The 15,919-nt window shown below is 37.8% G+C and overlaps 1 protein-coding gene across 4 annotated transcripts; it reads left to right on the top strand.

Annotated features, from left to right (window-relative positions):
* The first annotated feature begins 5 nt into the window (after positions 1–5).
* PPIL3 (peptidylprolyl isomerase like 3) lies at positions 6–14,067 on the top strand. Of its 4 annotated transcripts, none has more exons than XM_027963868.3 (8): positions 6–71; positions 294–361; positions 868–943; positions 2,061–2,135; positions 3,571–3,664; positions 4,027–4,094; positions 7,258–7,376; positions 9,739–14,067. In XM_027963868.3, exons 3-8 carry the CDS (start codon positions 941–943, stop codon positions 9,863–9,865), a joined length of 486 nt encoding a protein of 161 aa, XP_027819669.1. In that variant the 5' UTR covers positions 6–71; positions 294–361; positions 868–940; the 3' UTR covers positions 9,866–14,067.
* The last annotated feature ends 1,852 nt before the right edge of the window (positions 14,068–15,919 follow it).

The raw sequence follows: 15,919 nt of genomic DNA, 5'->3' as shown, positions 1-15,919 counted from the left end.
TGGGCGGGACGCAGGAGCCGGGCGGAAGAGGTCATTTCCATTTTACGTCTGAGCCCAAGGAAGTTCTAGAGGTTGCCCAGAATTAACGCTTTTTGTCCTAGTGTAATTATTGAAAGAGCCCCCTCTCTAGGTCAGAAGTGTTCCTGGTGGGGAATAAATCCTACATTCTCTCCCTAGTTCTTCTCGGTTGGGTTACAGATAGGAAGGGGGGAAGGGAGGACGCGAACCGGGGAGGGGCGTTCTCTCTAATGGGTCTCTTGCTCGACTTCCGGCGGGGCATTTCGAATCTACAGACCCGTGGGGGCACCTACGATTGCATCTTTGCTGTTTTAACAACAACTGTGCTAATCGAAGTGGTTAAGTAAGTATGGGGTAACATCACTTATTGTTTCATTAGCTTAACTCAAGTGCTTGCAGAGCGCTGTGTGTTTTGGTTCTTGGACTGCTTACAAGTGAGTTTATTCTGTGTGGGGAGGGTGACGACTAGTAAAGGATGAGGTATACTATTGATAAGTGCTGTGAGAAAAGGAAATCGTTAAGGCAGGTTTAACCAGACTTTTGAGCAGAGATTTGGAGGTGAGGAAACTAGCCGTACAGATGTCTGAGTGTACATGTTCCACTCTAGGGGAACACCCAGTGCCTGGACCCCAAGGCAGGAATGTACTCGGCCCTTGGGAAGTGAGCAAGAAAAGAGGAGTTTGAGGGTCTGGAGTCGATTAGTTTCGCCTGATCGCTTCCATAACCGAATTTTTATTACTTGGGTGGAATGGGTACTCGCTGACACTTTTTCTTTTAAATATATCATAAAACAGTTTGTGTGAGTTAAGAGAGGGAAATGAAATTAATTGTCTTTTCTTTTGTAAATAGAGGCTTGTTTTTGAACTTCTCTCAAGAAACCCTGAGAAAGTAACAGTGCTTCCTGAAACCATCAAGAAAGAAAATGGTAAATTTTATGGAATTCTTATGAATGTCTTTCATAATAAGTAACTTTTTTTTTAGAAAATCAAGGGAAGTAAAACTGCATGGAAATTTCAATGACAAAACAGAAATAATAAGATGAAGAACTATACAGTGTAAAATGATTCTAAACAAAACCAGCAAAGGCAAAATTAAATTATGCTTTTCACTTAACACAGGATTTACCTTTATATGGAAAAAGACTGATGAGAGAGAGAGATGGAAAGGGGTTGTTGCAGAAGAGCATAGTCAGGTGTGATCATTTTCATTGGATCCTTTTGCTCTTGATCTAAGGTGGACAACTGGAGTTGGAGATAGAAAGAAAGCAGTGTGCCCCACCAACACACACACCCCCCACCAACACACACATTTCTGCCCCACCAACACACACACACACACATTCCTGCCCTCTTTCTTCAACTTAGTCATACTCTGACTGCTAGATACTATTGTAAAAAAAAAAAGAGAGAAATTAAAAAAGAAGTCTCAGAAGCTTTCTAGCCTCTCTGGAATGGAGTAACAAAATGAGTATTTTGACTAACACTGAATAGATTAAGCAGAAAGGCAAGAAAGAAAGAGTACTCTGGTTACCTCTGCACATTTAGGATCTGAAAACACAGATGCTTTTTATGTCTGTTGTCTTTAGTGGAGAAAGAAATTGTTTTTCAACTCTCACAATTAAATTATATAAGGGAAATGGTTAAAAAAACTATGTAAAAGTCTTTTTCTTACTATTTTTCAATAAATGTTAATGACTTAGTGAATTGCTTATTCAAGTCAGTCATACTAACATAAAAATCGTTTTTATTGATGAAAAATTCAAATAAGATAATTATTTCCATCATAGTATTTGCTCCCAAATTTTTAGCATAGATACCATTTTACCTAAACATTTACCTTTCTCCTCTGGAATTTCTTTTTCTACTGCTGAAATAATGTTGAAGAAATGCAACTTATCTCTCAAGAGCTACTGTATGGATAGATCATCTCTGAAATGGTATTTCTTTCTGTTTTTATTCAAATATATCTAGTTAGGGAAATGATACAGTACACAAAATCACCTGAAGAAATCTCATTTTTCTCACATTCTCTCTCCTTTTTAGTCGGTGACATTGCATACAGATGTAGGTGATATTAAAATAGAAGTCTTCTGTGAAAGGACACCCAAAACATGTGAAGTGAGTACCATAATGTATGCATAAAAGATGAGTTAACTCAATAGGGTAACTATTTTGAAATTGAGTCACCTAACTTAAATGGCTTTCCCCCCCCAAAATAGAACTTTTCTAAACCATCAGTCATAATTTCTGATCTAATTTATACTTCGTTTTCTTTTAAATAAATTACTTAATTTTTAGCTGTGCTGGGTCTTCGATGCTGCACGCAGGGCTGCTCTGGTTGCAGGGAGCAGGGGCTACTCTCTATTTGCAGTCCACCAGCTTCTCTTTGTGGTGGTTTCTCTTGTTGTAGAGCATGGGCCCTTGGCAGACAGGCTCAGTAGTTGTGGCACACAGGCTTAGTTGCCCCTTGGCATGTAGAATCTTTCCAGACCAAGGATTGAACCTGTGTCCCCAACATTGACAGGCAGATTCTTAACCACTGGACCACCAGGGAAGTCCTACACTTCTTTTTCTGATGTTAAAGTGAATTAAAGAAAGGGTAGATGATTTTTCTCTTACCATAGTGTGGCTGGTATCTTTTTCTTTTGGCTCGTTTTTCTCAAGAAATATAAGGGAACTGTTCCATATATTATTTCACTTGTTTAAATAACAAGGATAGAAGGAAAAAGGGAGTTCCTTGGCGGTCCAGTGGTTAGGACTTGGTGCTTTCACTCCTGTGGCGTAGGTTCAGTCTCTGGTTGGGGAACTAATATCCCATAAGCAGCGTGGCATGGCCAAAAAAATACAAGAAGGGAAAAAAAAGGAGTCAGCAATATATATTCATTCATTCAGCAATTTTGCTTATGAGAAGCTATCTTGCCAGCATCTGGAACTTTAGTGATGAAGAAGAGACATTCCTTGCTCATGTGGAGCTAATAGTTACCTGATTAGGCAGGGGGAAAATTCATTAGAAAAAACAGTAATTCTACAGGGAAATAATGCCTTGAAGGAAATAAAGTGTTGAGATGGAGAGTAATGTGAAAGGATTTATTTAAAAGAAGGTGAGGGCAAGGCTAGCCAAGAAAGTGGTATTGCACTTTAAGAACGGAGTGTGAAAGCTAATGAAGGCATCTCCATGGAAGGACTTATAAAAAAGAACGTTCCAGGTATAGAAATAGGTACAGGGCCTCAAGGTGTGAAAGCCTGTGTTTTTTGAATAAACTTTCAGAAGGCTGATGGGGTTAACACAGTAAGTAGCAGGGAAGGAGTGATTATCATGAGATGCAGAAGTAGGCTAGGTCAGGCAGGGCTTGCTAGGCTCTGCTGAGGATTTTGCATTTTCTTTCAGGAATAGAAGGAAGCTATCGGAGAGTTTTAATCAGTGACTTTACCTAAAGTAATGCTTGAAAGATATTGTTTAAAAGGTTGTTGCAGTATTTTCAGTAAATACAATTCATGTGTTATCTAAAATATGTTTCTGCTACATTTCTCAATCACTATTTTTACTCTCCAGAATTTCTTGGCTCTTTGTGCCAGTAATTACTACAATGGCTGTATATTTCATAGAAATATCAAGGGTTTCATGGTTCAAACGGGAGATCCGACAGGTAAGTGATTCCAGTAATATGTAGGGAATTGAACATATTGTGTAAAGAAGAGACTAGATAAAGAATAGAAAAATAAAAGCATGTGGGGTTTTTATAACTTACCTTAGCAAGAAATTTTTAAGCAGAAGCTGCTAGCACCAAACCCTAAAATATGAGCAACAATATTTATAAGGAGGGTTTGGGGGTTTTGTAGAGATACTTTATTTTTATGTTCTTTAAAGTTCATTTTGGGGAAGAAAGAAAGGATATATCAGATTTTATTTGTATTTAAAGGGTTACACTATATAAACTAGCCCTTACATTTAGAACATGAACCCTTTCACCTTTAATTAGATACTTCATTTGTTTGTCTTGTAATATAGGTACTGGAAGGGGAGGTAACAGTATCTGGGGCAAGAAGTTTGAAGATGAATATAGTGAATATCTTAAGGTATATCCAAAATACTTCAGAATCTATTTTTTCATGCTGTGTTTACATTTGGAAACCGATACATATGTTGTAATAATACAGGTTAAAATAATTAGTAAATATACTTTTTTTTTTGTAGTTTTTCACGCTTGATAAGTGATGTCAGAGAGGAAATATAAATGTCAGTTCTAGCCTTATAGTGGATCTCAACCATCACATGAATCTTGACATTATGTGAGCTCACCTTTTGGTCCAATCTGAAATGTTTAATCAGTAATATACCTGTGGGGCTTCATGTGTCACTACAGAATTCATGTTGAATGATATGAATCACTGGTCTTTTCTGAGAGTGGGGAGTAGAGACTGTCAGACCTTCTGGTTGCAATATTGCCTATTATCAATCGCCAGCTTTTTATCATCTTCTCTTAGATATTTGAATATTTCTGTTTTAACTTCACTTAATGTGTATGGTAGTTCTCAGCTAGGTCTCAGAGAAGTGCACATAAATAAATCTTCAGCATAGAAAAATTAGATACTTATATTTCCTTTGTATTTTTTTAAACTTTCTAAAGAATTTTCTTTTTTCTAAAAGTTAAAAAACTAGTACATATTAATTTTTTAAAAAGTTCCATTCCCCAGAGATGACATCAGTTAACAATTTATTGTGTGGTCTTTCAATCTGAATATGTAATTTAGTATATTGTTTTGAAGTTACAGTAAAATGTACTCAGCAAAACTTCTAAAAATATTCACTTCAGTGTTATCTCTGGACGGTCATTAGGAATAATTTATCTTTTTGCTTTTATGTCATAAATAAATATTGTTACAAAGTTGGAGTTCTGTTCAGTTCAGTCGCTCAATCGTGTCCGACTCTTTGCGACCCCATGAATCGCAGCACGCCAGGCCTCCTGTCCATCACCAACTCCCGGAGTTCACTCAAACTCACATCCATGGAGTCGGTGATGCCATCCACCCATCTCATCCTCTGTCGTCCCCTTTTCCTCCTGCCCCCAATCCCTCCCAGCATCAGAGTCTTTTCCAGTGAGTCAACTCTTCACATGAGGTGGCCAAAGTATTGGAGTTTCAGCTTTAGCATCATTCCTTCCAAAGAACACCCAGAGCTGATCTCCTTTAGAATGGACTGGTTGGATCTCCTTGCAGTCAGTCCAAGGGACTCTCAAGACTCTTCCGCAACAGCACAGTTCAAAAGCATCAAGTCTTCGGCGCTCAGCCTTCTTCACAGTCCCACTCTCACACCCGTACATGACCACTGGAAAAACCATAGCCTTGACTAGGCAGACCTTTGTTGGCAAAGTTGGGGTTGGGAGGTGATAAATTGTTTTAAAAGTCACTCTTTTCCTGAATTGGAAATGAAACGGTTTTTTAGGCATTAATTAATAACTGTTTGCATAGTACTGATCTGTCATCCTATACCAGTGATTTTCAAACTTTGCTGGTGACAGATTGACCTGTAGAAGTTTTAAATTAAAAAAAAAAGAGTAGGGCCTTACCTCCCGAAATCTAGAGAAAAACAGTAGAACTGATTAGGACCATGACTATATTTTAAGGTTCCCTAGTATTTCCTACACAAACAAGGTTAAGAATCATTTTCTAACATACCAGAATTGAGGATGCGTGAATAGTCACATACTCTAACCCAGAAATTCCATTCCCACACGTTTACCCTAGAGAAATTCATGTACATGTGCACTAGGAAACATGTACAAGTGTGTTCCTAGAGTACTACTTATAATAACAAAAATTGAAAAGCAGTGTCCATCAATCTTTGAGTGGACAAATTGCAGTATATTCAGTAGTAAAATATACTGTGAAAGAAATATGTATAATACATGTATGAATCTTAGAAACATTATGTTAACTGCAGAAATCATTTTCTAGAAGACTAAAAAATAGTATGAACTATTTTATAGAACTCAGAAACCAGTAAAAGGAAACAATATATTGTTCAGGCATTTAGAAAGATAGTAGAATACTAGTTACCACCTCGAGAGGCTGAAGTAATAGCTGAGAGGAGCATATAGGCATATGCAACAGTTTGGTAAATTTTAATTCTTAAAGCTTGGAAACAGGTTAATGGTTGCTTATTTTATTATACTGTAAGTGGTACATATATTCTTATGATGCATCAAATACATTTGATTGGTAGTCACCTTTTAGGGAGACAGTAAAGCATTAATATCTATGTAGTTGCATTTTTGTGGTTTGTCTCATTAGTGTCTGCTATGAATAGCATCGGACAGAGTAATCATTGGAGTTACTTTTAGTGTATTTGATATTTGGGCATCTCCCTGTAAGACAGTTCTGTCTTCAGTCTTATTGGTAAAATCCTTTTAACTCCTATACACATTCCGTTGTATAACATAGACAAGGCCTTCCTTAGATCATCCAGTCCTGGGTTTATGAACTGACTGCCCATGGGTGGAAGACCCACAGATTCATTCTTTCTGGCCATTGGTTTAAAAAAAGTTGTATATGTCATGAGGCAAGAGATACACTATTCCTTTTGCCAGATTCCACCATTCCCTAATGTTTACATTCTGCCCAATTATCAATTTATTATCTGCTAACCCTTGCAGTGGCACCCCACTCCAGTATTCTTGCCTGGAGTATCCCAGGGACCGAGGAGCCTAGCGGGCTGCCGTCTATGGGGTCGCACAGAGTCAGACACGACTGAAGCGACTTAGCAGCAGCAGCAGCAGCAGCAACCCTTGTGAGAATTTGAATTATGAAAAAACCCCTGAACTAGTCCAACCTCCCTTGTTTTACAGATAAAGAAACTAGCCAGAGTCCAGTGTATATATGAAGAGATTATGGGGATTTTGATTTTGTTGTCTGCCTGATGGTTTCATGCCAGCACACTGTTCCTTAATGTAAATGTAAGGATTATTTCTATTATACATTGGTGTTGCCAAAAGTGTTTGTGGCTCTACTTCTCCAAAGATGAAATTGAGGAATATGATTTGGTATATAAACAGTTTACATACAAGTTTCCAGAGATACAGATAATACAGAAACTGAACATTTGAACTAGCCCTGATGGAAACTGATTACATGTTTTCTTGATCTCTTAAATATTGGGAAGGTGAAGAATGCATGTCTTATTTCAGTTCTATATTTGGAATGCTTATGTAAAAGCAATTAATACTTGGTCTGTCCTTTTCAGCACAGTGTTAGAGGTGTTGTATCTATGGCTAATAATGGCCCAAATACTAATGGATCTCAGTTTTTCATCACCTATGGGAAGCAGCCACATCTGGACATGAAATACACAGTATTTGGCAAGTGAGTATTCTGGTTTGGAATTTCACTGCAAAGGATGCATGAGTGACTGTGATTATGGTGTGACTAGTATTCAAAGAGCAGTATGAGAGCTAAATGTGCCTGAAATTTACACCCACCACTTAAATAGCCATGTGACCTTGGGTAATTTACAGCCTCTCTCACCCTCAGTTATTTTGTAAAGAAGCACCAGCACTTTTTTTTCAGGATCTTACGCAAGTTAACAGTATGTATTGTTTTCATTCAGAATAGCATTTTGTATCAACACATCTGAAAAACAGTTGCTTAAACAAGATGAACTGGGATGGTGGTTCTAGTATGTCATTGATGTCCCAGGTGCCTTTCTTTTTTCTCAGCTGTCATTAGCTTTCATTCTGAAATTCACTTCATAGATATAATTTGGGCAGCAAAGCGCCAGTCAGAACTTTTGTGTTCCAAGCAGAAAGGAGGAGGAAAGGCAAAAGGTGCTTGCCAGCTGAATCAGTTCAGTTCAGTTCAGTCGCTCAGTCATGTCCAACTCTGTGACATCATGAATTGCAGCACGCCAGACCTCCCTGTCTATCACCAACTCCCGGAATTCACCCAAACTCATGTCCATCGAGTTGGTGATGCCATCCAGCCATCTCATCATCTGTCACCCAATCCTCCCGCCCCCAATCCCTCCCAGCATCAGAGTCTTTTCCAATGAGTCAACTCTTCACATGAGGTGGCCAAAGTATTGGTGTTTCAGCTTTAGCATCAGTCCTTCCAAGGAACACCCAGGACTGGTTGGATCTCTTTGCAGTCCAAGGGACTTTCAAGAGTCTTAGGCCAGCTGAATCAGTCCCCTTTTAAAGAACTTCCCTGAAAGACTCAGACCTTACTTACGAGAGGGTAGGAAATGTTTTTCAGCTAGATATTTTGCCATCTCAATAAAATCAGGCCTCTATAAATAAGAAGAAAGGGGAATGGAATCTTGAGGAGACTTTTAGCAGTCTCTGCAAGAAAATCCATTAGATGCACTATCCCTGGTAATTGCTTTTATAAATCAACAGGAAGTCAGTTTGTCAACAAATTATTTACTGTGTTCAGTAAACCAAGGCACAGTTCTATAGTTTGTTTTATTTAACAGTTTGGATGCCAAGCTAGTTCAATTAAAAATACAAGAGTCTACAACTTTTCTTTTTCATTCCGTATGCATGTCTAATTTATATATTAATATTTGATGAAAAGGAATATTATAGCCTTTAGTAGTTTTTGTGTGTATATGGATAATCTTTACACTCCCTTTGTTTTATATTCTCCCTAACACTCCATTCAGAATTATTGATTAGTAATTAGTAGGACTTATCTTGCTGAATTGGTTAAAAAACACTGTAGCATTTAGAACAAGTATTCTTAACCTTCGGTCTAGTAACTCCTTGAAACTCTTTTCTGTATATGCACACACATTTTTCTGAGAAAATGGTTCATAGCTTTTGCCGGTTCTCAAAGGTACCCATTCCCAAATACTTAACTTACCTCAACTCTGTATGCCTTTTTTTGCCTGGGATCTTTTTCCTGCACCCTCTTTTTTCTCTTACTGACTCAGAACGTGGGAAAGCCTTTAAAACTTACAATTTAAAGACCTTAACTGCCTACTTTTGGGTGTAAAATCAAAAGGCTTTGGCTATAATAACATTTTAGTGGAAATGTAAAATAAAATGGGAATCTGTTATTTTTAAAGTACCTAATCTAAGTCTTAGGAATTGATTCAAAGTGCACTAGGAAATATAATCTAAAACGCCACTTTGTCTTAGTAGACTAAGTTGCTAGAACATATTAGAAAAACAGCTGTATTATTTTTTTTTCTGATAGAAACGTGAATTGGGCTTGCTGGAAGTGGGCTTAGCTGTCAATCTTCTCATCAGTATTTCTTTTTGTTGTTTAGAAGCAAAAAATAAAAACACACGTTTAAACACTAAAGTACAAAGAAGCTACCCACTTCAGAACATTCAGTGCAGGGCAGTACTCAAAATAACTGTCATCCTTACATACTTTCTCCAGGCTTTTCTTATAGCAAAGAAAACCTTCTGACTGGTTGTATTGGCCCCATTTCTAGCTAATCCGTGTGAATGAGGCAGAATACATCATTTAGATACTTTGATGGGAATATTCCTGCCCATTGCTACTTTTGTCTAAAGGCATAAACATGAATTTTTGTTTGTGAATTTGGGGCCCTACTTATGGCAGAAAATCAAAGCAATATCTTACTGTATACTCAACAGGAGAACTCAAAAAACTGTACCACTTGGTCGTTTTCTCTTAGACTGTCATTGTTGTCGGTATTTGGATATTATGTTTCAATCGTAGGAAATTTTCAAACATTATATTGTTTTTCTTTCAGGGTGATAGATGGTCTGGAGACTCTAGATGAACTGGAGAAGTTACCCGTAAATGAGAAGACGTATCGACCTCTTAATGATGTACACATTAAGGACATAACTATTCATGCCAACCCATTTGCCCAGTAGCTATAATAGACCTGGACAAATATTTGGCAAACTATTCAAGGAACACACCTATTATGGTTTACTCAGTTTTAATTATGTCAAAAATTGCAGCTTGTTTATAACTAAGATCTTCTGTGAGTTGCTCGTAGCAAGAGGGGCCAAACAGTGTTTAGTCCTATTTTTAGAGCATATTCTATGACTATTATCTAATGCATTTCTTTAATTTAAAAAAAAACCCTGTGTTTAACTTTGTATTTTCATATAAACATTCATTTTTAAATGCTGAGTGTCAAATCCAGGCATTTTTGAGCACCCTAATTACATATTCCTACCATATCTAGTCCACATCCTGTTCAGTTCAATTCAGTTGCTCAGTCATGTCTGACTCTTTGGGACCCCATGGACTACAGCACACCAGGCCTCCCTGTCCATCACCAACTCCCGGAGTTTACTCAAACACATGTCCATTGAGTCCATGATGTCATCCAACCATCTCATCCTCTGTTGTCCCCTTCTCCTGCCTTCAATCTTTCCCAGCATCAGGGTCTTTTCAAATGAGTCAGGTCTTCGAATCAGATAGCCAAAGTATTGGGGTTTCAACTTCAGCATCAGTCCTCTCAAAGAATATTCAGGACTAATTTCTTTTAGGGTAGACTGGTTGTATCTCTTTGCTGTCCAAGGGACTCTTAAGCATCTTCTCCAACACCACAGTTCAAAAGCATCAATTCTTCGGCACTCAGCTTTCTGTATAGTCCAACTCACATCCATACATGACTACTGGAAAAACCATAACTTTGACTAGATGGACCTTTTTTGGCCATGTAATGTCTCTGCTTTTTAATAAGCTGTCTAGATTGGTCATAACTTTTCTTCCAAGAAGCAAGTGTCTTTTAAAATTTCATGGCTGCAGTCACCATCTGCAGTGATTTTGGAGCCCAAAAAAATAGTCTGTCACTGTTTCCACTGTTTCCCCATCTATTTGTCATGAAGTGATGGAAGCAGATGCCATGATCTTAGCTTTCTGAATGTTGAGTTTTAAATCAACTTTTTCACTCCTCTTTCACTTTCGTTAAGAGGCTCTTTTGTTCTTCGCTTTCTGCCATAGGGTGGTGTCATTTGCATATCTGAGGTTATTGATATTTCTCCCAGCAATCTTGATTCCAGCTTGTGCTTCATCCAGTCCAGCATTTCACATGATGTACTCTGCATATAAGTTAAATAAACAGGGTGACAATATACAGCCTTAACATACTCCACATCCTAGAAATATTTCTATTAACTATTTACTTTGTACAGTTAGAAAGAGGAAAGATAAAGAGATAGCCTAGAGAGGCCAGTCAATCCATTAGGTATTTCCCCTGGTGTTTATAGTAAAGGCCCAGAGAAGTCCTGGAATACAGTGAACACTCAGAATGCCCTAACTGATTTGCCCATGGAACATCTTTTTAAAGTGTATCTTTTTTTAAAATGCAGAAATACATAGATGCAGGATAAGAGTTTTACAGATGATCCATTTGGAAAATAAAATTAGTTGTAGAGTCCTGGTCTGGGTCTGAATCACAGCTCTGCCTCCTACTATTAACTAGGCATGTTAACATCTCCAAGCTTTAATTTTCTCATAAATAATCCTCCATATGACTCTTGTTAGGATTAAATGACACAGTGTGTGTAAAGCTTCTGGTGTGGAGGAGTGTTCTGTAGCCAATAAATGGAAGCTGCCTTCTTAACCATATCAGGCTTCTTACTTAATCAGGTCATTTATCAGACTATATCAGTGATTTGATCAAGAACTATGTCCTATTCACTGCCTAGATCAACTGGATTAGACCTTGGGTATTCCTAAAAATGATACAAAACATTTCTTTGTATCATTTCTGCAGATGGCTGATCTAATTAATGTTTTGATTCTTCAGTGCAGTTTGGGAGTTAGCTTGCAGTTATCCTCTTTACTATTGATGTCTCCCATACCTTCCAATAAACTGAGTGGCCAGTTATATCAATGCCCTCAGGTTTTGTTTCACCTTTTTAATCATTAGTTTCTAGAATTAGTATTAAGGCCTTTTTTGAGTCAGAATTTGGTTTGCCACTGCTTATACTTTATATCTTTTTTCTCTTTTAACCACAAAAATAATGGCTATGTTGTTTCCCATGGGAATGTTCTGGCAATTTCAAAATATAAAATACACCAAATAGTTAACCTATGACCATTAAGACCTCACATTGTTCATCCAATGAGAAAATGTCTTTGGGCATTTTTCTGCAGCTTTATTTGTTTTTGTTTATATGTAATGATGAAATAGTCTTTGAATTCTTCTGACTCTGTGATAGAATTTTGTAAGGTGTTTAGACAGTGATTTGATTTCAGTCAGTCTAGTTATCCTAGAATATAAGTTATCAGTCACAATCTGAAGTGATATTTCCATAAACCTAGTATTTAAAATATTATTTTATCAATTTATTTTTTCTTTACCCTGTTGTCACATTGAGTTCATCTGTCAGAGTAAACAATGTGAACATCTTCGTTTATAAGATATTTGATAGAATATAGAAAAATAAGTCTTCAGTAGATCAGATAAGACTTTTTTTTTGTCCCCCTGCTTAAGGACATAACCCTTCAAACAAGCATGTGACTGGGAAAATCAGGTCTCTGCTTTTACTCACTGTCCCACATATATGTGTTAATATACAATATTTGTTTTCCTCTTTCTGACTTACTTTATTCTGTATGACAGTCTCTAAATCCATCTACCCTTGATATATTTCTTCTCCAAACATATCATTGAATTTTGTCACCACCCTTAAGAGTATTTTACTGATTGCAGGATGTTTTTGTACTGACTGACATTCCCTCAATTTTTATTCGAAACTGTGCCATTGTTTTTTTAGTGTTGCCAGTATGGTGACTTTTGGGTTCTTCGAACTCATTCTTAGGTCTGCTCAGCTGTACCCATAAGGATCTCATAGATAAGGAAGTATATTGACTGCACCCATGGGCCTCTTGTAGGTAGTGAGGATCAAAACTCAGAACATTGATTTCTGTCCACTCAAACTGAATTAACTGGTTCACCGATCACATTAGCAGTTGGGTGATTGATATCTGTTCCATATATTGAAAGTCAAAGTGTTAGTTGCTCAGTCATGTCCAACTCTTAGCAATCCCATGGATTATAGCCTACCAGGCTCCTCTGTCCATAGAACTGTCTAAGCAAGAATACCAGAATGGGTAACCTTTCTGTTCTCCAAGGGATCTTTCCAACCCAGGGATCGAACCTGGGTCTTCTACATTGCAGGCAGGCCCTTTACTGTCTGAGCCACTAGGGAAGCCCATAAACTACTAAGAAGACTAGAATATGGCTGATCAACCCAAATTCTCTTTAAAATGAAATTAATATGATTTCCCATCTAGACTAGAGGTTGGGAAACTGCAACCCTCGGGCCAGGCACCTGTTTTTGCAAGTAACGTTTTCTTAGAACTTGGCCATTCCTATGTTTATGCAGGGAGTCTGGCTGTTTGTTCTACAGCAGCAGAGTTGATTGACTGTGACAGAGACCAAATATCCTGCAAGCCTAGAATATTTACTATCTGGCCCTTTCAGAAACAGTTTGCCAACCCTTGACTCAGACTATCAGCAGTTGCCAGATAATCATGGTTTCACAGCAGAGGGAGTAGGATGAGTCCAAGGGATAGCATAAACCAACTATGCCTGAAACCTCTGCTCTAGAAATGTACCTGAATTCGTTAGAATTCCTCAGTCTTGTTAGATCTTGGTTTGGAGTTCTCTTTTGAGTAGAAGGCTTGCAGACCTTTTGTTTTGGTTAATGGCAAATTGAGTAGTTAAAATTTATATCTTGGTTGAACTTGGAAATTTCCAGATCCATTTAGTAACATTTATACTTTCTATGTTGGGTATTTCTGAAGATTTGTTTAATTACTAAAACTAGTCATTTATTAAGCTTCTTCCAGATTTGGAGACAAAGGTGCACACAACACTGCATACTACATGGGAGCTCAGTCTGTGAAGCTAACAGACATGTAAATAGATAAATTTTAATACATAGAACTCAACTTTCAATCAATTTAGTAAAGTGGATAGATTAGTTACTATTTCACCAATAGGTTGAAAAGAAAACATGCATTTTTTCAATTCAGTTTGTACCAATTGTGGTTCAAGTAAGTGATGGGAATTCCATGTAATAATTTTAAAATAAATTTATAAGAAAAATGATAAAGGAAAAATTTTTGTAATATAATGAAAGGAATTAATCCCAATTTTTATAAAGCAGCAAATATTAAATGTGTTATGATGTGAGGAATGAGGCTAGAATAATAGTGTAGGACTTCCCTGGTGGTTCAGTGGTTAAGACTCCATGCTTCCAATGCAGGGAGGAAGGTTCAATCCCTGGCTGGGAAACTTAACAGTGTATACATAGTTTATTTAAAACAGTATCCAACAAGAGAAGCACTGCAATGAGAAGCCCACACACAGCAACGAAGACCCAACACAGCCAAAAATAAAATAAATATTTTAAAAAATTTTCAAAGCAAGATCCAAAATCATTTTTTTAAGAAAGAGAAGAGTTATTCTATAAGTTCTGTTAGGGTAACTGGTAAATGACACAGAGGAAAGCAAAAGAATTCACATGATATACCAAAATTCCAGATAGGTAAAAGAGTTGCCTATTTAAAGAATACATAAGAAAAGCCTAAAACATTTAAAAGAATTCCTCTGAAGAGGAAAGGAATTTCTCAGTTTACAAACTTGATAAAGGCAAAGATGAAATGGGTTTAACTGAATGCAAATAGGACAAAAGAGAGTCGTACATTCAAAAAAGGAATAGATATGAATGGGCAAGTCACAAGAGAAAAGAGAAAATGTTCAATCTCACTAATTAGAAACCAAAGTTACAAGTTCAGTTTCCACCAAAATAACATTTTTTAATGTTATGCACTGCTGCTGCTGCTGCTAAGTCGCTTCAGTCGTGTCTGACTCTGTGTGACCCCATAGACAACAGCCCACCAGGCTCCCCTGTCCCTGGGATTCTCCAGGCAAGAACACTGGAGTGGGTTGCCGTTTCCTTCTCCAATGCATGAAAGTGAAAAGTGAAAGTGAAGTCACTCAGTCGTGCCCAACTCTTAGCGACCCCATGGACTGCAGCCTACCAGGCTCCTCCGTCCATGGGATTTTCCAGGCAAGAGTACTGGAGTGGGGTGCCATTGCCTTCTCCAAATGTTATGCACTAAGAGCAGCCAAAACAAAGTACTGGATCAGAGACTGGGTGGCTTAAGCAACAGAAAATTTTCTTACAGTTGGGAGGTCAAGGTGTGAGCAGGGTTGTTTACTCTTGAGGCTTGTAGATGACCATCTCCTGTCTTAACCTCATCATTCCTCTGGGTGTGTTTCCTAGTCTCTTTTTAGAAAGACACGGGCTAAATTGAATTAGGCCTCTCCCTAATGACCTCATTTAATCCTAATTATCTCTGTAAAGACACTGTTTACTGCCAACTGAAAAATGCTGCTTTCTACCTGTTTCTACAGTATAAGAATGAAGTCACTAGCCACTGCAGCTGCTGACCTTTGACACACCTTGAAAGGAGTTTGCTTTGGGAGAAACTGGCAGAACAGACCTTCAAATAGGTATTTTCAGGAAAATATTTTTTGAGCTCAATTTCTTGTATCTTCTCATATCTAGAAAAGCACTAAAATTATTAATGGAAACATCTGCTCCTCTGTTACTAGCAGCAACTTTCTGCCAAGATATGTGCTTTCTGGCACTAACTCCTTTCAGTAAAACTGAAGTCAGTAATACTGACTTCTCTCCCTACCTCTTGGGAGCAGTTCCTAAGAGCTACTGGAGAGGCTGTCTCTAGGTATTTTGCCTCCCAGTAAAATTTAACTCACAACTTTCTTTTTGCCTATTCATACCATTCATGAGACTCTCAAGGCAAGAATACTGAAGTGGTTTGCCATTCCATTCTCTAGGGCACCATATTTTGTCCGGTCCTAACTAGCAGACATGCCCTTCTGCCACTCAACACAGCTGGGTGACATGCCTGGTACCCTGGCTGTCCCACTG

Source organism: Ovis aries, chromosome 2, assembly GCF_016772045.2.
Source record: "Ovis aries strain OAR_USU_Benz2616 breed Rambouillet chromosome 2, ARS-UI_Ramb_v3.0, whole genome shotgun sequence".
NCBI lineage: Eukaryota > Metazoa > Chordata > Mammalia > Artiodactyla > Bovidae > Ovis > Ovis aries.
Note: the sequence above shows the minus strand (reverse complement) of the source record. Positions and strands in the feature narration are given on the sequence as shown.

Excerpts from the sequence above, each read along its gene's own strand:
- PPIL3 (XM_027963868.3), top strand. Across the intron at positions 3,665-4,026 it reads TCAAACGGGAGATCCGACAG|GTACTGGAAGGGGAGGTAAC; the intron begins GTAAGTGATTCC and ends CTTGTAATATAG. Across the intron at positions 4,095-7,257 it reads AATATAGTGAATATCTTAAG|CACAGTGTTAGAGGTGTTGT; the intron begins GTATATCCAAAA and ends TGTCCTTTTCAG.